This window comes from Pelecanus crispus, chromosome 2, assembly GCF_030463565.1.
Source record: "Pelecanus crispus isolate bPelCri1 chromosome 2, bPelCri1.pri, whole genome shotgun sequence".
NCBI classification, from domain to species: domain Eukaryota; kingdom Metazoa; phylum Chordata; class Aves; order Pelecaniformes; family Pelecanidae; genus Pelecanus; species Pelecanus crispus.
The window spans coordinates 117,740,110-117,765,484 of NC_134644.1; the positions used below are offsets into that span (position 1 = coordinate 117,740,110).

The 25,375-nt window shown below is 40.4% G+C and overlaps 1 protein-coding gene across 4 annotated transcripts in view; it reads right to left on the bottom strand.

Moving 5' to 3' along the window:
* Nucleotides 1–829: 829 nt before the first annotated feature.
* RALBP1 (ralA binding protein 1) overlaps nucleotides 830–25,375 on the bottom strand; it is a 35,913-nt gene continuing 11,367 nt past the window's right edge. The window contains exons 2-11 of one of the 4 annotated variants that reach the window (XR_012830848.1): nucleotides 17,347–17,640; nucleotides 10,594–11,052; nucleotides 8,432–8,781; nucleotides 6,829–6,990; nucleotides 6,233–6,364; nucleotides 4,859–4,966; nucleotides 3,951–4,072; nucleotides 3,410–3,533; nucleotides 2,696–3,127; nucleotides 830–1,217 (exon numbers count right to left, since the gene is read on the bottom strand). Coding sequence is in view for 2 of the 4 variants with exons in the window: in XM_075705438.1 (XP_075561553.1) it covers nucleotides 2,864–3,127; nucleotides 3,410–3,533; nucleotides 3,951–4,072; nucleotides 4,859–4,966; nucleotides 6,233–6,364; nucleotides 6,829–6,990; nucleotides 8,432–8,781; nucleotides 10,594–11,052; nucleotides 17,347–17,590 (1,965 nt within the window). In the remaining 2 variants the exon portion in view is untranslated. Of the gene's footprint in view, nucleotides 1,218–1,773; nucleotides 2,213–2,274; nucleotides 3,128–3,409; nucleotides 3,534–3,950; nucleotides 4,073–4,858; nucleotides 4,967–6,232; nucleotides 6,365–6,828; nucleotides 6,991–8,431; nucleotides 8,782–10,593; nucleotides 11,053–11,324; nucleotides 11,420–17,346; nucleotides 17,641–25,375 lie in introns of those variants that run through there. The other 3 variants (XR_012830849.1, XM_075705439.1, XM_075705438.1) reach the window with 3 other exon arrangements.

Genomic DNA, 25,375 nt, shown 5'->3' on the forward strand with positions numbered 1-25,375 from the left:
TGTCCCGTCATCCCCCCACTTCGCTGAAGTAATTGCTCTGTGGTGGGAACACTTCGATTTTTCAAGAGCAAAGCAGATGGGCCACATCAAACTGTCACAGAAGCGCTGTTAAGTCCAGAACACTAGAATTAACGTTGCAGGCCCATTTCTTCAGTTCAGTCAAGGTAAGTAAGGCTGCTCTTTGTCCAAAGGGTCTGACAGAGGTTCTCTTGCTGCGCTCGGCACATACAAGCTGTATGGTGTTGGAAAAAGTCTTATTTTAAGTCAATTTAAATGTGTTTAAAGTACTTTGATTTAGATCAATTGGTTATTCAAGACATGTGTGGACTTCATGAAGGCAGCCAGCTGTGCGGGTGTTGGTGCCATGGGAGGCAATCGCATGAGCTCTGCAGCCCACGGATTTCATCGTAAGGCACTTTGGATTGATAAGGCAGCTTATGAGGTGATCTGAGCCCCACACTCAGATTACCGCATGGTAGTTACTTTCTGCTGTATTTCAAATGAGCTTTGGCTTTTTTAGCTCGTGATTTGCAGCTGCTGCATGGGCTCTCTGAAATTGCTGCTGCTAGCGCGGCTTTTTCACCACGAGCACCGGCGTCGGGGTAACGCTGCTGGCCTTGGGGCAGCCGGGCCCCGTCGCGGTGGCTGGGGGCAGGAGGGGCAGCCCCCTCGCCGCGCGGCACCCGGGGTGCGCAGGCTGGGGCTGCCTCAGCCACCTGCCCTGGGGCTGCCCTGCGGCTGCTGGGCTTGAGCACTGCCGGCCCGTGCTGGATTTGGCCAGCAATGACTCACCCCTATGACTTTAACCACAGGCTTTACAGGGGTTTTATCAATAACTGCGTTTGTCATTAGCTATATCATTTGAAAGAACGTGAAAGAAAAGTTCAAAGAAACCCCTTTCAGGCGTTTTGAAACTAAATTTCTAGTTACAGTTGCTGTATTATGGCCGGAGCAGCAATTCCACCTCATTTAAGACTTCAGCAGCGCCACCCTTCAAGCGCACTGTAAGGCTGCAGGAGAAAGAGCGCTGTTCGTGTGTTGGAAGTAAGGATGTGACAAAGAGGATGGTTTTCACCTTCGCCACTGAAATCTCTAGGAGTAATCGAGAAGCAAAGTCTTTAAAATCTTTCATTTTATCAACTCAAACTTGATCTTCAGCTGAGTTATGGAAGCTTTCTCTGACATTCAATTGCAGACAGTGTTCTTTCAGAGGAGAGCTATTAAAGAAAGCCTGAATTTATTTTTCATATAAACTTCTCGACTGCAGGCAGCCTACCCCACTTGCATTATGAAATAGATAAATTAGAAACTACTTTCAAATGGCTGTTGAATTTATTTGCTTGATAAATACAATCCTAACAAAATAAAAGTTAACCAATATTAAGAGATTTGTCTGAAGAACATTAGAAAAATCCATGACGATTCAATAGGAATTAGTGTGAATTCAACAAACAAAAAAGTTTAAATATTGCCAGCAAATATAAAATGTATGTAACGAAGGCGAGGGAGAATGCTTTAGTTTACATTTGTCATCTGACCACATTTTCTGTGTTTATAAATTTTTTTTTTCCCAAATTTTAAAAAAATACTATGCTGTTTTTCTATAACATATCAAAGCATTATTTGTACAAAATCAAATCATGGCCAATGATTCGCAACAGTGCAATAGATAAAGAATACAACCACATCCAACAGGTGCTGAAAATAAATATCCAGATTAAAAAAATAAGATAGCCTATGTGCACCCGGTGGAGTTTGCTGTCTGTCGGTGGATGGATGGGTCTCATGAGTGTATCTGAAACATTAAATGGCCCTTAAACGCCAGCGTGGCTGGAGGCTTCCATGGGTTAGAAGCCATGAAACAGCCAAACTAAAAGCAAGTCCCAGGTGGAACAACAGATGTGGAGGCTACTGCTGAGCCCCCAGTGCCTCCCAGGGCCCTCGCTCTTCAGGCTCATCTGGAAAGTGCAAGGCCCTGCCTTTCCGCAGAGGGCAGTGCTGTATTGCTCGGTCAGGCGGAGCGCTCTGACGTGACGCAGCCCATCCCCGTCGCTGCCCAAAGCGTCCGCCAGCGGCTTTCTCCGAGGGACTGAAACATTTAAAATGGATGAGGACAAAGCTGCTGGCTGTATGGCAGCAGTGTGAGCGCAGCCCGTCTGAAACGGGTATGAGGATGGTGGCTTCCAAATGCGTGAGTGGGTTACCTACATCGCTAAAAGACACGGACAGCTCTTGATGAACATTTCCGTCGTACAGGGACATAAATAACATCTCTCAAGTTTTTACATTTATTCAGTACATCTCGGAACAAAAAATGAAGCTTAAGGGCATGTCAGGTAAACATGATACCCCGCAGTCTCCCAACTTCTCAGCCAACCCAGAATAAGTTTAAAGCTCCTTTGTATATAATCTGCATCAGAAAGGTATCAAAGGCACAAGCAAGAAGTGACTAGGTTAGTAAGCAGAAATAATGGTGAATGAGGATGAATAGGTTCACAAGGCAAATAATAAGTGTGGGTGGGGGTTTGTTTATTTACTGAAAATGAGATCTCCCAATTCTGCGCCAATGAATGTAAATAATGATTTTGGTTTAAAAATAAAACTGTTACTGAATTATTTTAAATCACCTGAAGGAAACCAGTCTTGAAATAATCTGATACTAACTGGAAAACTCTTCTGGCCTCTGCAAACTCACCTGAGTCTGATGAGTAGATGCCACAAGTATTAGAGACAAAAGTCTCCAGGGCTTAAAAGAAAAGTTTCTTTACAGAATGTACACAGCCAGCAATAATTTGTGCAGTTTGACTCAAATTACAGTAATTTGCACAGTTCGGTTGATTTGATGCATATCCAAGGAGCCGGATCAAATTGGAGTTTCTTTCCTGTCTTTGCTTGGCGATGGCTTGACTTGCTGCTCCTTGCTTGCCTTTGGCTGCTCTTTGGCTGCTTTTGTCTCCAGGACACTGTCTCTTTGCTGCTGAGAAACACCCCCGCGTTTTTCTGGCTCCTCTTCTTCCTGCACCTGCTGCTCTGATTTAGCTCGCTGCAGTAGTCGAAGCTGCACTCGCAGTTCTATGATGGCCTCTCGCTCCTCGTGAATCGCTTGGTTCAGGTGATTGTTCTTGATCTTTTAAGGAAGGAAAAACAAGTGTCAGGGCTCCTTCTGACAAAAGACTGCTGTAGCGAGGGGGGCCTTTCAGCACTGCACAATGAAGCTTTGCGGCTACCCCAGACAGCAGCATGGACTTGCACGCAACAGCGATTTAAAAACAATGGAGCACGTGGGTTTCATGCCTAGGCGAAATAGCTGCAAAGCCACCAGTTTGCACACGTGCAAACATCTCTGCACAGACTAAATCAAGTAACCACGAAGGAGAAGAGTACCAGTTAATACTGACTCAAATCTTACCTCCAGTTCCTCATTCTGCCTCTGCAAGTCTTCCAGGATGACCTGCAGTTCCTCCTCATCTTCACTCTCACTTTCACTCTCGGAAGAATATTCCTCAGTTTCACTTCGGCCATGCTGCTGGCGACTGAAAGAGCAATGACAGACTCGGATTTAAACAATTCCTCAAGTTTGCCAGAACTGCAGCAACATAAAAGAGTTAACTTACATCCGCTGAATAATCTGCAACGGTTGTAAGAACAAAATCAGCATTTCCCTTCAAGGCTTAATTTAATAAACCAGTGATTTCCTAGAGGGATTTTTTTTTTAGTGCACAGGGTCTGTTTCCTTTAGATCGTAATGCCATCGTTACACTAACAGAAAATATTCTGAAAGGTCCAAAGTTGCTGAGATTTCAGTAAAAACAGGTGGCTTTCAAATGTGATGTTCACAGGGTAAGCTTTTAAGCATAGTTCAGAGGACTGTTTCAGAAGGGCATACAGGTACTTTTAATCAAAGAGTGCTCTCCTGGTGGGAGATCTGATGTAAGCGGTCTCCCTTTTACCTTTGTATTTCAGCTATTTCTGCTCGAAGGCGATCTATTTCTTCCTTCTCCGAGGCAATCTGTCTCCGCAGAAACTGCTCCATGGCCAGCAGTTCTTCTTGTTCTGTTAAAATCTCGTTCTCCTGCAATGATCAATTAGTTCACTTAAAGCCTTGACTCTATGTCCTACAGGACCATGCAGTAAGTGTGCCCTGGGAAGTGACGAGATGATGCTGTTCTCTGGTAAAATACTTTCAGTAGAAGTAGTTAGCATGCCTCCTTTGAACTCTGATTCATCAAGACCTCAAAGCAAAGTTCAAAACCAACAACGTCTGTTCTGAATCCTCAGGATGACTGCTGTACTGAATAGTTGTGGAGATGACGCACCAAATTCTGGCATGTTTGGCTGCCTATTTCCTTAAATCACAGCGGAAAGCTCTGGATAACTAGTAAAATAACTAGAAAAACTGAATTCTAAAATATGTCTTTGAAGATGAATAGAAGGAAGAAAGTACAGTGAAGAGAAGATCAAAGCTTCCGAGGGAAGCAAAGGAAGGCAAAAAAGCCAAAATAGCTGCCTTACTTCCTTTCTTTGATCAGCAGGAAAGTAGTTAATGGTATTAAATCTGGTTGGATTTGGAAGTGCTTTCTAAGTATATTAACACCAAAGGCTACCTTTTTTTTTTGTTTGCACAGTGTCTCCACTGTTAACAAGAGTCTACTCAGCTTTGGGTTCCCTCCTGCAGTCAGCCTTCCTTTCCTACTTTATTTACCATTAAAACAAAGCCTTGTATTTTAATTGACAGAGAGACCCCTTTAAGCTTTCCATTTCTCATTGCATTAGAAGGGACAAGAGAATCTTTAATATTTCTGAAAGATACGGAACAAGAAAATACCAGCAGACAAATGGGTAAGTGCCTGCCATCTACCTGTGCAAGCAGAATATTTATAACTTCTTCGTTCTCATTCATTTCTTCTTTGGAGACATCCTCCTTTGAAAGGCTAGCAATTTCTTGTGCAATCTTTGTTTCACACTCCTGCCAGAGAAAGAGAACAACTTTTAAAAGGACAGCTTCCCCAGTCACTCTATTTACTGTAAGAAATATTTTTCAAACAAATTATTTTCCAAATTTAGAATCACCGTCTCAGTTGTTTTGAAAGTTTTCACCAAGGTCTGTCTCTGGGACATGTGACAGTTCTAAAAAAAACGCTTCTGAAGTTTGTTAACCTTGAGTCTTCCAGTAATTCTTCTTGGTACTCCAGGACACACTGTTTTAAGCATTTAAGGAGTACATGCTCAGTCAAACACTAAGTTTTTAATTTTGTTGTTGTTGTTGTTGTTGTAAACAGCTGTGAAGGAGTGTGAAGATCTTGCTGTCCCTGGGGGGAGCCAGCTAACCAGAAAATGCAACTGCTCCTCAGCCATCTAAAGTTAAGATGAAAAAATCTGCAGTAAAAAGATTGAAATGTGGTTTGATCTAACTGGATGTCTTTTGCATTGTCACAAATTAGGGAATGCTCAGATATTTTGTTCCAAGTTGTATGAATACTAAGAATAAAGATTATCTGCTCCACCCAGAGAACACCATCCTAGGTACAAGTGTAACACACTAAACCTATACTTCAAAACAGTAGTGGTCAAGTGATCCGTTTCCTACTGAACCCACAGAAGCATTCAAAGCACTGTTGAATACATACACCCTGTCTATCTGTCCCTTTCTCTATATGTATCTTGGAAATACATGGAAGAGCAAAACTCAAGATTTCTAGCTGACACAGCTATATGAACTCATTAATTGCTCAGTTTTCCCTAAAAATGCATTTCTCTTCTCGTACTTTCAGAGCTCTGTAACTGGAGTTTCTTAAAATAATAGCAGAAATTATGCAAAGTTGATTCTAGAAAGTATCTTTTATGTTTCTCTTTAGGGTTTGCAAGCTAAAACTCAGAGCAGAATGAAAAGTCGAATGCACAGACAGGAACTCGTAATAAAATTCCTCAGTGGCCCCCATCCTGTCTAAATCTAAATTATAAACCCAGAGAATACTGACCCTGTACACCTGTCACGGCCTCTGAACGTTAGAAGAACCCCCTAGTCCGTGATTGTGGACCCACCTCACATTTATGGTATTTTCAGCTATAAGATTAAACAATAAGGCTGAATGATGTTCCCCAAGAAACAGGGGTAAACAGTGAAGAAAGGACAGTCATGAAACTTTAGGAAGAACTGCCACAGTTAAAAATACCCCACATAAGTTTCACCTATGATTTACACATTTGGCCAATAAATAGAAAAGTTACCCACCTGTCTCTTAGCTTCTCTTAGTTTCCTCTTAAGAGCTGTTAAGATTCTTTGCACCTCCCAGAGTCTCTCTTCTTTGGATAAGTCTTTTATCCCTGCCTGCAAGTCTCTGTGTAAACAGTTCAGTAGGAACTCCTAGAAATAATATTGCCAAAGAAATTAGTGTCTTTAATGTATCATAGCAGGGCAGACTGAAAAGAAAAATCTGTTTGGCTTCATGGCAACAGGCTTGGAGTTCTGGTTTTCAAAGCTTAAGATGTCGACCAACAAGTGTTAACATACATTCAGCACGAGTTAAAACGTGTGGTTTCTTTAATGTTGCTCTTCAGCATGTTCTCCCAACCTTCCTCCCACCATAAAAGTATTGAACTACTTAGCAAAGCGATCCACAAAAGACATGGCTATAGTCATCACAAGACCATAGAAACTTTCCACACATGAAATGGGCAAGAATATCATCCATCTCCTTCCAGTGGTCTCCAGCAACAGGACAATTGTGATACAATTAAAGAGTATGTTACAAGCTTATGAGAATTTACTGCTGAATGTATAAAAGCCAGGGCAAAGATAAACAGAAAAACACTAAAGTGCGTGCCAACCTGTCGCCTGATTTCTTCTTTGATGCTTTCTTGTGTTTCTGGAAGTGCTGGCATTGTTGCCATATTTGACCAGCGAAGAGGTTTTGTCACCTGCTTTAGGGTCACATTCCCAAAGAACTCCTGGACATGTGTAAAAAATACATACAGGACACGGTTGCTGATCTGCACAGAAAGGACAGACAAAATAACTGGTTAAGATGATTTATTCACATGATCTTTATCTGTGAAGCATAGTGTCTTCCTCCAGAAACAGATCAGCCCTTAGTATGCCTTTCTGTGAATCACAGTCATGTTAGCTTGTCCTAAGAGATTAAAAACTGGATTAAAACTGATACTTTAAACGACCTGGTGCTGCCCTCAAGGAATCACTTCACTGTCTCTCTTACCTGTTTATCTGAGGCATTTTCATGCTAAACTCAAGAGTTTTCACACGCTTTAACCTACCACAATGATTTCCATCACTGGTAGGTACAGAAATGTATTAAATCTTTCTTTTCACTCACATAAAGGTAGTTAGTGATAGCAATAGGTAAGAGGGAACACCAACCGTACTGCACTACGGCTGGTCGCTGGCTACCTTCTTCCACCCCCCCCACCCTGTAAGTATTTTCTACAACTTCTCTCAGATGATTTAATACAGTAGAAAAAGTAGTTTGAAAGGAGCTGCTAGTGCAGTACTTGTTTTAACATGAGACAGAAGCAAGTGTTTATTTTGATACTGTATCTTTCATTAAAATTAAAATATTTATCCCAAAAGAAAGATTAGAGTTCTGTCACTACCTGCATTTTAATTGCTAAAATCTACTTAGCAACAAAACATGATTGGGCCTGCATTGTTTTACATTAATTGTTACTTCGTTTGCTAGCTAAAAAATGTCTGGCACAGCAAAATAGCCAGAATACTACGCAGCCCTTGCTACTGGGCCTCCACCTAGACTCTTAATTATAAACCCAAGCTCTTCTAAAGTGTGGGTTTTCTTCTAGAAGACCCACACCCAATAATGCCATGGTTCCATTATGCATAGGATAATTCTGAGCTATATTTAAATTAAATACTTCCAAGATGTTTATTAAGGAATTAATCAATCCAGAAACCACAAAATCTTACTGGAAAACTAAGTCAGTTGTTTTCCCCAGCAATGTGACTGCAGACACCAAAGCCATTATACCCAAGTCATTACTGCACCAGGAAGATCTCTTTGCAGGACAGGGTTTGTTGGCTTGATATTGGAATGAAGCAACAATACAGTCTTTGCTAAATTATCACTGAGTCACAAGCCCACAGAAATTGTGTATCTGCATGAATTATTGGGCAAATTCAACATTAAATTACTTCTGTTCACAACAGAATTAAAACCCCGACAGCAGTCTTTGTCATTCTCTCCTAATAACACAAATATCAGACCCATACTAGACCCATCTCACACTCAGAAAGTCTTGTTCCCCCTTCCCACCATTTTAGGTTCCCGAGGTATAAAGACAAGTTGTACTTTAGCTTAAGTGTATCAGACAATACCTGTTTCCCACCTGCAAAAGAATTCCTGCAAAGGAGTCTTTCTTGGGCTGAAGTTCTGCCCTAACGCTTGCTGTGTGGTGCACGTACCTGGACAGTAGGGCTGAGCACTATAGAAATATTCTGGATGTTCATTTTTGTTTCCAGTTCCTTCGCAATAACATGGTCCATATGCACAATCAGCCAAGAAATTAGGAGATGGTTACACTCTGGCAACTCTTTCAGCAACCTCTGGCACTCCTGGACTTTCTCAGCTTCTGTGCTCTTTCCACAAGCATCTTCAAAGCGGGGCATTAGCTCTTTGGTAAGCAAATTTTCAGGCAGTTCTCGTAGGTACTGTTTCAGCAAGCTGGCTACTGTATTGGGCTCGTATTCTTCCAAGTTGGGAGATTCTTCTCGATCATAGGCTGCTTTTAGCTCATCAACTTTTGATTTTATTCCTTAAAATATTTAGATCAAGAATTAAGAGAAATCTTCAACTGTAAACATGTAATAGTTATATTTAAACTTAGATGCATTTATTTCACTTCTTAGAATGTAAGCTAATTGAGGGATACCTTTTAAAAGTTATCTACGTGTAACAAAGTTAAAATCATGACTCAAAATTATGTGATCACTGACGACTGCTTCTAAAAGCACCGACTACTACTATGAAGCAAAACCACAGCACTGCTGAAGCTCCGAATCAGAACTGGCACCAGCATTCCCTTGCATCAAGGAACATAAAATAGGGTGAGGAAGGGTAGGGGAACATAAGATCAATTGTGTGTTTGCATTCAGCGTCTTTCAGGCTGTTCAACTGTACAGCCCTAAGCCAAGCAGCAAATATGCCATCAACTCAAATATTGTGCAACAAGTTCTACCTATAACAGCTTTCTTCTGTCAAAACAAAACCCACACTTTTTAGTTTCCAGATTTCCAGCTGGCCCTCCTCAGCGGAGGAATCTCACACAGGATTCTTGATTTGAGGCACTGTGTGAATAAAAGTGCGTTCACATAATTATTCAACCCAGCCAAGATTTTCCGCAAGTTGTTTTTCTACCTCAGTGACATTCCAATCTTCCCAAACTCAGGGAAATTTCATTCTTATAGCTCAAACACCCACTTGAGTTACACCGACTTAAATGCGCTGCTATGGCTTGGCTCAAGCAAAACTGGGTGCACTCAGCCCATGGTAATTGCCAGGTAAAATATGCTCAGTTTCACGTCCAAGTAAGTTAGTCATCACAACGGCTGGTAGGTTGTTAAGCCACTGCAATTGTCTTTCTGAGCAATCAATTTAAACAATCTTACACACACAAGAGGGTGCTATTGCACTGGAGAACACCTACAAAGTACAGACATCAAAACTGATTTACGGAAAACACACCTTCTGCTGTGAAAATTCCCAACACATTGTTGTCTTGAAAAAACAAGCAACCAGAATGTTCCAATAGGCAAGATGAAGAAACTGCTTAAGCTGCTGCGGTATTTATGCATGCCTACCAAATAACACGCAGATCGACAGCATGAAGACAGCTTAATGAAGCTTTTAAAATCGACTGATTACTGTTTTACAGTGCTAGGCAACTTGTTTCAAATGCTTTTCGTCAAATTCCTTTTCTCACTTGTTCTTGCTCCCTTACAGACCCACAGAAGTACTTACACAAGTTACGTTGCAGAGGCAGTTCACAAATAAAGGGACTGTTTTGTTTAATGTGACTAAAACTGATGTTTCATTTATGTAAGCTGGCGTTACGCAACTACCATGGTTAATTAGCCTGCAGTTGCTAAGCTTAAATCGTGAAGTTTGCGTTTTTTGCTTATTAGTGTATTTGCTCAAAGAAAAGAAGTTTTTAAGAAAAAAAAAATCATACAATGGAAGTAAGCAGACAAAGCAACTTAGTGGGAAGCTTAAGTAATAAAATGGTTATATCTTATCTTTGCTTTTGCAATCAACTAGCATTGTATTTCTAATGCAGAAGTTAAAAAAAAAAAGCTGGCCACACTAACATATTTATTCATTGTTACCAGCCTAACACAAAAGGCCAAAACAAGTGTATTTTTACTGCCATTAAGCAGTACCACCATATTAGCAACTTTTCTGGTACCTCAGACCTATAGGTTTGCTTAACTTCAGCTACCTGATTATCTTTTTGACAATTAAAGTTAATGCACTATAAACAGAGTCTCTAGGTGTTGAAAATGGTAAAATAATATGAAAACTGCAAGTAAAGACCTTAGGAACCTGCATGTCAGTGTGCCCAGAGTACCTGAAACTCTGTAGATGCCTTCACATTTCATGCCATACTTCTCTACGTAATCTATACATTCACGGAAAACTGCTGGCAGGCGGATGCCATCATACATCATGGTCCTGTCTACTGCATCAGACAAAGGAATGCCAAACACGGGTCTATGACTTGGAACATCCACTTGAGGTATCTCTGTCTCCTGAATTGGCTTTTTCTTTTTCTTCTTCTCTTTCCACTGTTTTACAACATCTGCTGCAGTTAAGTCTTTTGACTTCTTCTCTTTATGTTTGTCTTCCTTGTGTTTGTCTTCCTTGTGCTTTTCATCTTTGGGTTTCTCTTTTATTTTAAAATCCTTTTCCTTTTTTTTGGAAAAGCTGGGTTTCTTGAAGACATGTATTCCCTTGGACCGCTTCAACTTTGAAGGACTTTCAGCTTCATCACCGGAACTGTCCTCTTGAAATGCAGCATAACCTTCCGCTATTAGGCAAAGGAGAAGGCAAAAGGACAGCTGTAAGTCTGTTTAGTTTCTAGATAGCATATTACAACAGGGAGAGAACAAGAAGTAATATGCAAGGAGGAGAGAGAAGCAGCAACATGAATTAAACAATAGCGCCTGCCTGACTCTTCAGAAGGTTTTCTCTAGTTACGCAATTAAGTGGACAAGGATTAAATCAAGGTTGCATAATCACATTGAAGATAAGCCACACAGCTCCTGAACGATCTAAACAATTAATACTTTATATACTTACTCATAATGGCAATGTCCATCTTATGGGCTAGTTTCCCATCTAATATTCAGGGAAATGCAAAATAAAAACAACTGTCTGGCAACTTCTCTATGTTCCTGTAATCAACAGTATAAAAGTCACTGTTAAGGATCATCTACTACATACACATAAGTCTAACAAACTAAACTTCAGCCACTTAAGTCCCCAATCCCTTTCCAGATTATGCATTTTAAGATAAGCATGAAGTTCATAACGTTTCAGCCTCAAATACCAAAAAGTTTCCAAAAGAAAAAAAAAAGCCCGAGTACACTTACTTTTCCACTAGGCGAATAAAACAATTCCAGTAACACCAGCACAATACCTGTCAGTGAAGTTGTGTATTTGCCTTAAAAAGCATACACGAGAGCTTCAAACAAGTCCATGGGCGGAGTACACTGTTTCAGCAGCAAAACACCAACTGCCGTGTAAAACGCGCACCAGTGCTTTTACTAACTACGCCTCTGCAGCTAGCCCTGCCTATCCTTCAGGCAAGAAGAAGGAAATCTTTAAAGGTGGATTACAAAAAAAAAAGAAACCACAAAAAACCAATCAACCAACAGAAAAACAACCCACAACCAAACCCAACAACGTACAAACCAACACAACTTCCAAGTCACTTAACTGTGATTTTATGTACACAGTGCCCTGTATAAGAAAAGTAAGCCTGAAACCTGGCCAACAAAGATGACATTTTACATGCCATTTGCACCAGCCAGGTCCCCCAAGGCAGTGGGCAGCAAGCTCTTGCTCCAGTGCGAAGCCCCTGTTACACAGACCCTTCGAGGCTCTTCCACTGCCTACAGGCAGCGCCTCTGCCCGAGTGAGGAAGCACACCGACAGCCAAGTGCTCTTCCTGTGTGAATAGTTTTGGGCAATGGAAAATTACCCCCTTAGATTATAAGGGAGCGCATCACAGATGAGATTATAGGCTTTAACTTTCACAGGTGAAAGATCTTGTGCAAAAGAACCAGGGGACATTCAGTCTTTTATTCTTCCAGTTCTAAACTACATTAAGCTGCAGTTTCTCAGCATTATTTCAGCACCTCCAAGGAGCTGTGTTTTGAAGCCTCCTTGGCTGCTCTGTAGAAGGTAGCTTTTAATAGTCAAATAAATATAAGAAATGTATTAAAGCATGGAACTGCCATAAAATAATTACAATTGTTTGACCAGCTGACCCTTCCCATCCTGGACTCTTCCCTAGGCCTACCAAACATGCATTTTCATAGAAGATGGAGAAAGACTGTAGCACTGTTCCTGTCCAATTGAATTTTAATATGAAAATGCAAATGTTAACTGGAGGACAACCGGCAACCAGGTCTCATCCTCCCAGTTTACTGGCTATACCATCATTCACTCTTTTTGTAAACTAAACCCAGAAATGGGTAAGGAAACCTGCAGTGCATAAACTAAGGATTCAAATCTCTGATACACAAAGAACTGCTGATGCACCAGCTACAGGACAAAGGAGGACCACACATCACCACTGTGTTCTGTGAGAATGAAATGGGGCTGGCACTGTTTCAAGATGGGGCTCACAGATGTCATTTCCAAACAGAAAGCCAAATCTTCACCAGAGCCCAGAACAATCTGCCCTCAATCTTTCCTGCTGGGTAGTTGTAATAGCTCCCAGTCGAACAGCGTAGGGTTCCCACACACAGACACTCGGAATAGCATCAGCACGTCCTCTGGGTCAGCACGGGGGACCCAAGCTTGGAGGTCGGTGTCACCAAGAGAGCGCCTGCCTTATGTGTCTCAACACTCCCTGTTGCAACGCAAACCTTGGTGCTTTTCTAGATCTGTGGTAATGTAACACCAGCAACAGCACATCACTGAAACTGGTATTTCTTGACTTCATGGGAAGACATGAAGGAGCAAGTTAAATACAAAACCAGCTGTTGTGGTTTAACCCGGCAGGCAGCTAAACACCACACAGCCACTCGCTCACTCTCCCCCTCCCAGTGGGATGGGCAAGAGATTCGGGGGAAAAAAAAAGTGAAATTCATGAGTTGAGATAAAGACAGTTTAATAGGACAGAAAAGGAAGGAAAACAATAATAATAAAAACCAAAACAAGTGGCACACAATACAATTGCTCACCATCCGCTGACTGATACCCAGACAGTTCCCGAGCAGCGATCGCTGCCCCCCGGCCACCTCCCCTCAGTTTATAAACGGAGCATGACGTCATATGGTATGGAATAGCCCTTTGGGCAATTTGGATCAACTATTCTGGCTGTGCCCCCTCCCAGTTTCTTGTGCATCTGGCAGAGCATGGGGAGCTGAAAAAGTCCTTGACTAGCGTAAGCACTATTTAGCAACAACTAAAATATCAGTGTGTTATCAGCATTATTCTCATCCTAAATCTAAAACACAGCACTATGCCAGCTACTAGGAAGAAAATTAACTCTATCCCAGCCAAAACCAGGACACCAGCCTATTTTAATTTGTATCAGTAACAAAAGTCAACAAAAGTTTAGAAATATATACTAATTACAGATTCACAGAGAACCTCCCACCCATACCAAGAGGGGATTTGTATGCCTGTCAGAGTAGTCCAATTTTCTTTACCATACTTCCGGTAATAAAATTACTGTATCCCTTTCACCAGTATTTTATAAGTAATTTATACCTCTACATCTGCTTTTGGCTCCCTGGGGAAATTTGCATGCATCTGTAATTAATTCACTGAAAGAAAACATGGATCGTTTTTACATATGGAAGAATTAGTAGGTCAAATATGACTATATGGACCGATGTGCAATGCTAGTTATATAATTTCAATTTGTCAGAGGGATTGCCATCAACTTATATACCATTGCTAAATAAAACAGTAAGATACACATGGATGCCTAATGAGCTTGGGTAGATGACTTCTATTTCCTCTCCTCACCCACAAGATGTATTATTAACAGGAACTTCAAACTTACAGACACTACCAACACAGACACTACCAACACTTGCTATCCAACTTTCAGTTAGATCAGTTTGCTTCTAATATACATTCAACTCACTGATGTGAGCACAGTACTCCCAAATTCTGCATTCAAGATTACTGTGCAGCGCTATGCAAGGAGAGCAAATGAAGTTGAAATACGAAATTTACCTTACTTTATTTTGATTTAGAATAATTATTGGCACTGAAAGGCAGACTTTTAAACTCTTTACAAGTGGTACTTTGCTAAATAAATGCACAGTGGTATATAGATATACATAGTAATTTGTCAGTAGAATAGGATGTAGCAACACAGAAATATAAACCTTGATATGAACGGCCTCTAATGTTTATCACAGGTAGAAAATTCTAGTAGAATTTTCCACGGGTAGAAACTTCTTATTCTGTAGATCTGGAAATTGCATTCAGAGCTTCTCCACACATCAGATCAGTAAAAATAATGTTTTGTTTGCAATAGCACCTACTTGGTTATTTTGTAGGATGACAATGGCCTCCTTACAATTTCTAACAGACCTCCCCTATAGACATCCCTTGCTGGCATATGAAAATGCTTTTTTGAAATACGTAATAATGCTGAAGCTAAGAGTATATTACTCCAGCAAAAAGGATTTACCTGAAAAACTAAAATGAGTAACCTTGGGACATGTATCCCTCCCTGTCCACATACCGTCCTACAGTTTCAGGAGTTTGGATGACCTCGTCATTAATTCACTAATATTGAAGAAACATTCACCCTGTCATAATTTAATACCAACATGTCTATTTCTCATTGAAACGTTCAATTATATGTGTTTAAACCCCAAATTACAGGAGCATTGCAGCTTGTATATAGTCCAAAATCAAAGCAGCTGGCCAGCAAAGTGAAAAGAAACAATCCGAACACATGCAATAGATTTTAAAAGGTGGAAGACACTGAAGAATCAAAAGTATGGAAGGAATAACAAAAGGCAAAGCTGGAAGGGGAACTCTTAAAATCAACCATGTTAAGCAACTGTAAAGAGCCCTTGTCATTTACTTAAGTAAACTGTCTGTTCAGGGTGTATTTACAATAATGACCATTTTTGGATTGTATGAGAGATACTGAAAGCTTTGTATGTAACTTACCCTTATACCTGACTGGCAATTATATGACATACTTGTATTTTGGCTAAGAAATGCTGAATGCTTTTTATATTACAGCTGCAAGACAGAGTTTGATTCTTCCTACATTTTGCATTTTTGAGGATTTTTCGTACCTTTAAAGCTTCTTTTAAGTAACAAAAATTGCTTTACATCAGCTATAAAATGTGCTGTAACCACTTGTGGAAGAAAGCTGTTACAGTGCTAATGTGCACAGGCCTGCACGTATTTGCTGAAGAAGCATTTTTTCCTCTTCAGCCTTCAGTTAGACTATCACCATGAGACATGCAGAATTACACCACAAAGAAACCCACACTATGTATAATGCTGACCTCTAACAATTCCAAATTTAGAGGTGTCTAATCCAGAGTTATAACAGAAAGCTGATTTGCAAAGAGGAAAAAAGCCAGCTACTAATAGCTTGAATTTATACCCATCCAATCAATACCAAATTTTCATCACCAATCCAATATTCTGTATTAATGTTGTTTGCATTAGGAAAAAACCTAAAGAATCAGTTTTCTTAAAGCCTGCAGGAATTTAAACTGTTGGTTTTAACTGGAGGACAATATATTTTTGAGTTACAGTATCTTCTACGCACACAGTCTTTAGTTAATAACAGTAGTCCTTCTAAACTGTGGTAGAAACAAATCCTGCATTCCAGGAAACAGGTTTGATTTAAAAGCAGTGCAGTGGCAGCAAATTCTTAGAGTAATTATTTAAATATGTGCATGCATATAACAAACAGTCACCATATTCATCCTAACATGCCAGAATATTGTGTGCTGTCTCATCGGTTTTGATCTTCCAAATTTCACATATAAGAAGTGGCAGGGTACACTGGCATCCAGAACTTCCAGGCATCAGAGATACAGGCATTGTAGAAGATGAACATTATTTTGAAATTTTGCTAAAACAAATGTCACTTAAAAAGTACTAACATTTGGGCTGTGATATTTAGGTTTCAGAGACTTGGACAGTAAGGATCTTTCTGGTACTGAGAGTGCTCAGTATCAGCTTAGTATTTCCAAGTGCTTTGTTCTTTCAGAATATGTAGAAAAACTCTATTGAATAAAACCTATTTCATATTTCCAAAATTTTCTGCACAAATCTAAAGGCAGGAAGTGAGATTTCTCTTCTGTTGTTTTGGAGAAGGGGTACGCTTTTAAATGAAAACTTCCACTCTGGACACTGATACACTGACAAAGAATGGATTCTGTAGTCAAAGCTTTACTTTCTTCTAACCTTTACTCTGTCCATTCTAATAAATTCAGATCCCGATGTTGGCTTGCACATTTTTGAACTCTGCAATAATACTTAGGTACTGCTGGAGGAAACTGCATCATCAGACTAAACTGAGAAGCTAGAGAAAAAAAATGACACAGATTTTATTGCTCCTGAAATAATGGTGCAGTGTGCACATGAAAACTTGAGATGGTACACAACAGCAAACTCTGAATACGGGAGACAAAAGGGAGAAGCATCAAAGTTGTTGAAACTGACTCTTTCAAATTTAAAAGTACAAAATTCAGGTCAAACTTCCAGTTCTTTTTAGCTAGCACCTCAGCTAAAAGCATCTATTTGGAAATACACTTGGAAACCTCCACTTAGAATGTGAACAGATATTGAGATTAGGAGAACCCCATTCCAGGCAATTACCAATGCATTGTTAAAGGTTTTGGATAAACATGTTTGTTAGTAATTCTGGGCACATGCTTGGCAGCTGTATCTGTGCAACAAAAAACAAATCCATTTTTTGGTTAAGGTGTGGGGGTTTTTGGAAGAGAAACAGGTATTGCACAAAGCCTCTTTGTACAAGTTAACTTCCTTCACACCTAAACAAGTTCCATTGGGAATATTAAGCAATTTTGAGAGAGAAAGAAACAGAGAAAGAGGAATTATAAGCATGAAATAAGAGAAGTTGCCTACTCACTTCTTTTTTCTTTCTTCTTAAATTTTCCTTTCTTCTTCCCATGCTCCTTTTCATCATCGGATACTATATCTGGAGGCTCATGCAAGCTGTCATGAGGTGGTGAAGGCTCACCGGTGCGGTACAATCCAGGGAATTTTGTAGGACTGATTTCTTCAGAGCTGGGAGTACGAGCAAGACCCCCACTGTGTTCTACCCGACGGTGTTCACTGGGGCTGCTAGTGGGAGGCAGGAAGCACTCGGTCATTCTGATTCCCTGATATCAAAGTGAAATCTTCTGCTACCTGTCCATCACACCTGCAGCAGGGGAAAACAAAAAGAAACCCCACACAGTTTTAAGCAATGGGTTTCAGAACACCGTGTTTAGAGCTCTATCCTGACAACACAACAAACAGCAATACCTTCTACAATGAATGCTCCAACTTAGGTCAAGACACAGTAATATAACATCAGGTCCTAAGCTCAGTGTTTGCAGAATCTGTCCATTAACTCCTAAGCCATATTAACATAACAAGAGAGCTGCTATTTTAGCCATCTCCACTTTATCCTATATAAAACATTACATATTAAGTATTGGAATATTTGAACATTTGAAATAATTCTTACAAAATTCATAGGCAGCTTGCATACTGATTGGTAATATTTATTAATAAATTGTTACCTAACTGTAATTTTTTACAATAAAATAGATCTGTCTGTAAGCTCAGAGCATTTGTGAGCACTGTGCTTAAGGCAAAGATAATTTTTATCTTTCCCAAGCATACTTTAAAGATGCAAATAAGAACTTGCCTGGCCTGTTGCAATAAGGAAGGGGAGGGAAAAAAAAAAAAAACCACACTCCTACAGTCAAATTCATCTTCTAATTATGCTAATGCAAATTAAAGAAGGTAGAAAAAGAATGATTAAGGTTTTCTGGTATACAACAACTTCACATTTGAAGAGGCTATATCAGGTCATCTGCACCCAGATGCTGGTACATTGTTTGCTTAAGAGTTATGGCCAAATAAAAGCTAAGATCAAAATTGCTGAAGGAAGCTAATATATAAATTCCAAGCAATGGAACTAGTAAGCAAAAAACCTCTTCCTAGCACAGATAAATTTCAGAAATTCCACAGAACAGATATGCTGTATGGGACACCGTACCTCCGGAGTCTCCTTTGCTGAATTTGTCCCTTTGTATCTAAATGGTCACCCTCAGATATGAGCCCTTCTTTCAAGGGATGAAAGGAAAACAGAAATAGAGCAAACCCCAGAAAAATAAAAAGCTATGTCCCACACCCACTGGTGTACTTGGATGAGAGGTCAAGTCACGGTTAGATGCTAACTTTAATCCAACTTAAATCTGTGCTGCTGCTGAAAGGAAACTGATCTATTGGAAGACAAACAGAAGAAAAAAATATTTTTTTTTTTAAAGCAACATCAGTTCCATAGCCTGGCTCTCTATGCAGCCATACAAGTGTCATGGCAAGCACAAGAAAGGCTGAGAGAGTTGGGGGAAGATGCCCTGCACTGCAGACTTAAAGTGATCAAGGTGACTGTAGCCATGGCTTCAAAAAAAACAGAATTAAAACATGTTACAAGATTACACACAGAAGCCATATCAAGCCTATTTCCATAAATGTTTTAGTTATGACAAGAGTATATCCAGATATAATAGCTGTGGCTTCTGCACTAGCCTCTGGACTCTGCAGTCACCTCTGGCACTCCTGCTATTTAATGCTGATGTATAGAATACAATTAAGAAGAAAGTAGTTGACCCTTTGCTAAGTTAGGCAAACAATCATGGATACCCAGTATTTTATAAAACCCTCATTCAGAGAAATAAAGAATACATACCCATCAAGCAGGAACTCCTGATACATAGAATCATAGAATCGTTTAGGTTGGAAAAGACCTTTAAGATCATCCAGTCCAACCATTAACCTACACTACCAAGTCCACACTAAACCAATCAAGGGTAGACTAGACTAAACCATGTCCCAAAGTGCCACATCTACCCGTTTTTTGAACACTTCCAGGGATGGGGACTCCACCACCTCTCTGGGCAGCCTGTTCCAATGCTTGACTACTCTTTCCGTGAAGAAATTTTTCCTAATATCCAATCTAAACCTCCCCTGGCGCAGCTTGAGCCCATTTCCTTTTGTCCTATCGCTAACTACATGGGAGAAGAGACCAACACCCACCTCACTACAACCTCCTTTCAGGTAGTTGTAGAGAACGATAAGGTCTCCCCTCAGCCTCCTCACATCATACAAACTGGACTATAACTTCTTATGCAAAAGCAGAAAGCCTCTTTAAAAGACAACAGCATTAACATGAAGCACAGCCAGGGGTTTTTTTTGTCATGCTTGTTGGGTTTTGTTATATTTTTAATGGATATCAAATATTCCACTGCTATGCCAATTTGATATTGTGTTTAAACAACTAAACGGAATGCTCCAATAAGACATTTTAGGAGAAATGTCCAGCTATCTAAAGCTTCAGACTTACAGATATCAAAAAAGGTCAAAACTTTCAGTTATACAAGCATTTTCAGTATTACCAGTGACACAGACTGGCAATACTATTGTATCTCATCAGAGTATCAGAGTGATCCGTAAAATTCCTGCACAGCACCTGTTTGCATTTCATCTACCAAAAAACCCCTACCCCAAAAAACAGAACCCAAAACACCCCAACAAAATCTACCAAAAGCCGTTAAACAATAGACAGTATTTCAACAGTAACTCATGGAATAAAATTAGAAATACTACTTACAAATTTTCTTAAGCGAACAGGATGGACCACACCTACAAATCAGTCCACACCTGGAGCGGGCAAGATGGACAAGTGCACAGAGGGAAAGCACAATGTCATTGCAAAGGCACATAAACATGACGCTGGAAAACGAGGACACACATGCTTTGCCCCTGGACCCCGGCAGAGCTCCTGGGATGACACCAGACTTAGCCCATACGTTCCACAACATTCTTCAGCAGTGTTTTACTTGGTTACTCAACTCCTAGGGTCTTATTTACAGATTTGTACAGAAAAACATAATACGGAATCATGTGTTGCCAGGTGAATAATCGTAAATGTGTCCAGCCCGAAGTGGGGTTGGGTGGGGGGGGGGGGGGCGGGAACAGAATGAAAATACGCAGAACAGAATGAAAATTTAATGTACGTATGAAACAAAGTTCGCTACAGAGAATCACTCACCGATTGCTTATGGAAACTAAGTTACTCAGATCAGGATTTGAATAGGGCACAGTAAGACAGAATTATGATGAGAAACAACATATTCATGAGGCCTTTTAATACTGTTCATTCTTTATTCTGGGTGAAGTAGAGACACTAAAAATAAAGATAATGGTGCATATCTGTAAATGCAACAAATTAAGACTCCACTTATGTTTCATATCTTTAGTTTATTTTACAACTTTAAGAAAGCATTACTTTCCTATATGCGTAATTTCCTAGGCCTTTAAATAAGGGAGAAATTCCACCATGCTCAAATTATATCAAGACTTATCAGCAGAATCAGAGCCTTTAGCCCTATCGCAAAAACCTCTTCCACTTCTACTAATGGATGTTAATGGCCTATTGCCATACAAATCTGCACCTTTCCTCTGGCTTTCAGAAATTTTTGTTGACAGCAATAAATGGTGAGACTGAAAAAATCATGGATCCTCTCAGCATTCTGAGAAGGAACATTTCTAACAGGCTGATTCTTCTGCCAACTTCTTCATCTCTTTCTTCCCAATCTGTCACTGCTTCAGTCCTGCCTGTTCTCTGTAGCAGGCTCTTTGCTTCAAATTGCTTCTCTTCACCTATGCAGTTCTCATCTGTCAGGAGATTTAACAGCTCACTACTGCCACATGGGGAAGGTCATACTACCTCCCCCATTAACACACCCCCCCAATTCTAGTAGTTTGCTCTCCCAAGACCCCTTTGTGAGATCATTCAATTTGCTAGCTGCTCCAACAGGCTTCTGCTGCTGAGCTGGCTCGTGGAAGAGCTCCACAAGCACTAAAGATGGAAAGCAGAGGAGTGGCAGAACCATGATGACAGGAGTGCAACCTCCCTCTTTGGGCAGCTCTGTTTTGTGATGCTGCACACACAGCTTAATCTCCCCAGACTTCACTTCATTCTTAGTATTTTTGCCATAACTTCAGGCTTTGATTTCTTTACCACCCAGTTCCAGTACTCCCACAGTTCCTGTCTTGACTGATTTCTCTTTTTCACCCTCAGTGTATCACACACAACACGTTCTTCATCTGCTTTGGTCTCTGTGATCCAAGCTCCTTGCTCAGTCTCCCACTTTCCCCTCCCCTTGTTCTTTATTCAGCTGGTTCCTACTTTCTTGCTGCATGCAGCTTCCTTGCAGGTAAAGTTCTCCCTCTTCTTCCTCTGTTTCTCGTATCTGATTAATTATCAGTTCCTGTTTCTTCCTGGATGTTCTTCTCTGCTGAAGTCTTTTGTTTCCTCATGATTATCTACCTCATCTCCTCACCTTGTCCCCATTTCTCCCACTGGCTCTCAGTCTCTCCCTAGTATTACAAGAAGTCATCTTCTTTCTTACCTCCCTGCCAACAGCAGGCTCCTGAACTCCCACCAGTTCTTCTCCACCTGACATTTGATTCTTCTTCCACAAGAGCCACGAATATTGTTAAGTGACAGCGTCAGAGAGCTTCTCGCAGTTCAAGCACCTCTTCAGACCTACCTACTCTTTTCAGTACTCCCAAAATGCAGTTTCTTGAACCATCTTCTTGCGCAACATGGAGTCAAAACTTCAGAATAACTGAGTGTGAAAAATAAACAGCCTTCGCTGAACATGTGTGGTCTGGAGCAGAGGCCTTATGAGGAGCAGCTGAGGGAACTGGGGTTGTTTAGTCTGGAGAAGAGGAGGCTGAGGGGAGACCTTATCGCTCTCTACAACTACCTGAAAGGAGGGTGTAGTGAGGTGGGTCTTGGTCTCTTCTCCCAAGTAGCTAGCGATAGGACGAGAGGAAATGGCCTCAAGCTGTGCCAGGGGAGGTTTAGATTGGATATTAGGAAAAATTTCTTCACGGAAAGGGTGGTCAAGCATTGGAACAGGCTGCCCAGAGAGATGGTGGAGTCACCATCCCTGGAAGTGTTCAAAAAACAGGTAGACCTGGCACTTGGGGATATGGTTTAGTCTAGTCTACCCTTGATTGGTTTAGCGTGGACTTGGTAGTGTAGGTTAATGGTTGGACTGGATGATCTTAAAGGTCTTTTCCAACCTAAACGATTCTATGATTCTATGATTGTGACCTTTCCTCTACCCCCCAAGGAAAGACTAAATTAAAAGGTATTTTAAACATGGAAAGCAGAAGGTATGTCTTTAACACAAAAACTCCTAGCCATCACGTCACCACCATCTTTCAAGACCATACACCAAGCAGAAGAACGTGGGTTGCGGAGAGGAAGGAAGATGCCTGCACGGGCAAAATAGTATGTTTTTCCTAGCCTCATTTTTGAAAATAACTGAACTCTTTCCTAAAAAATTCAACCTGAGCTACGTATCTAGTAAGTAAAAATTAATATTAAGCAGCTGAGCTTTGGGAAAACCATAGAAAAGTAAAGACAGAAAGACATGACAACCAACTTTAATAGATCTCACTTATTACAGTGCGTCATCTAAATTGGCACGAGCACATTAAAGAGAGGCACAGTTTGAAAGACCAAATTCACAGCTCTTTCATTCAGTACAGAAGGCTCCATTATTTCTATTTTGCACCGGGTCTGTACTGTGACTCTGTGCCTTCTAACCAATTGCAACAGCAAAAGCAAATTAGAGCAGGTGATTGCATGCACAGATGTTATTTTGTAAAGCTCTTGGGCGGCATAAAGGACATAGGGAATTTTTCTGCAACAAGCATTATGCAAGACCACATCTGAAGCATGGTGGGTGTCCACAGTTCATCCCATTTTGCCACAAACAGGCATACTCTGAAAATCTGGGTGTTACATCAAAAATAGTCCCAAGAAGTCAGTAATGAAAGGACAGAGGCAGAGTGGGTACACTCACTCAGCTACCAGGACCTGCTCTATCATAACTACCCAAAAGCAAGACCTAGAACACAGCAGTGCCTCATCATTGTAGGCCTTCAGTCCAGAAGATCTGGAAGCTCTGTGAAGAAACTGATATTACTCAAAGAAATGAGGCACACTGCTTTTGGACAAAAATTATCCTAGTAATAAGCATAGCTCCATTTTGGAAAGTAACAAACCATAAGAGGAAAGAACAAAAACTATCACTTGTGGTCCAAGCATGTCAAAGCACTTCAGAAACTATGAGTGGTATTCATACAACTGCTGAGATGGTCGAAGAAGATGACTTGGAGATGAGAAGACACAGTTAGAATTATTTACCAAGACTATACAATGTCTGAAACACATCTAAGTTCTTATCTTGCTCAGACTATAGCAAAGTGTGGGAGGTCATTAAAACTATGGTCCTTCCAAGAGTAGAGGATATTGTTAAGCACACCTCAAATTAATCATCTTGTAACTGATGGTTGTCAGCTACAGCAACAGCTTAGGCAAAGAACAAAGTTTTTACTAGCTTAAAGCTAATAAACCATTTATGTTTTACTCAAATTGCTCTGAGGTTTTATTACTGCAATAAAAAACAGTTTAAGTTGTATTTTGAAATAAAAAGATGCATTTTTTACAACATACTGAAAAGCTTAATACAAAACACTGCTTTCACTCAAACATTTCTTAGACTGAAATGTTGCTGTGCAGTCAAATAGCAAAATGACATCAGAGGCCATCCATTTTATTTTAACAAGCAGTACTCAGGTACATAAACGGTGCCCTTTCTTTCATATGGCAACATGGGCATGAAAGGAGAAAGCAAAGGGAAGTGCTTCATGTAGACAGGTAAAGCAAGTTTAAAATTTCACAAGTCACGACTAATGACATAAACAGAGCATGAAGTAACTCCTTCGTGAGTCATGCACTCTCCCTAACTGGCAATAATTAAAGCCTCAGGAAGGGCCTTCACAAGATTTTTTGGGTAAAGAGAATAAAATAAAAACTGCATAGCAGCATTCAGCTCCTAAACCTAAGATGACTTTACGGGATACATGATGCTATGAGAATGTTAGAAAACCTACTTTAAAGGAAAGTGTGTAATCGCATAACTCAAGTCACAAAGGAGCAAGCCGTACATTTTTCAAAAATAATGCCAGCATCAGAGCAGCTCTAGAAGTAACATAAACAGGTTCGTGTGTTCTCTCATTTACCTGTAGGTGGATAAAGTCTGCCGCAATTACAGTACCATGCAAATTATTTCCAGTTCTGCTCTGAGAGTCCATACCAACTCAGAAGTAGCGATATACAAATACACAAAACTACTTAGCTGTCAACAATCAGAGCGCTATAGACCACATCCATATTTGAGTGGACTGTTGCAGGACGCAGCTCACATTCTGAATATGTAGCAGTACACAGGTTATTCCCTATTACTGAGGGTATTCCAGCTCTTCATTAATCCATTCAGCAGAGAGCCAACCTTAAAATAAATAATTAAATAATATCCTAGACATTTTAGAAATATCAGAAACCTTGTTTCTGATAACATTATGATAAAGTCTCCTAATCACATGAAGATAAAATCTCCAGATACATGGCAGTATATGGTTTCCAGTTTGGTTCACTTAGAATCATAGAATCGTTTAGGTTGGAAAAGACCTTTAAGATCATCCAGTCCAACCATTAACCTACACTACCAAGTCTACTCTAAGCCAATCAAGGGTAGACTAGACTAAACCATGTCCCCAAGTGCCACATCTACCCGTTTTTTGAACGCTTCCAGGGATGGGGACTCCACCACCTCTCTGGGCAGCCTGTTCCAATGCTTGACTTCAGGGAAAGTATGACAGCCTGTAGTCTACAAATTCTGTAGAGCTTCATCAGGATGCAATTCACAGGCTGTTTCCAAGAAACATCTTGGGGAAAAACAAAACTTGGATCCCCTGGGGACACTTAAGTGGTTTGCTCCAGAGAGAGCACACCTGAAAAG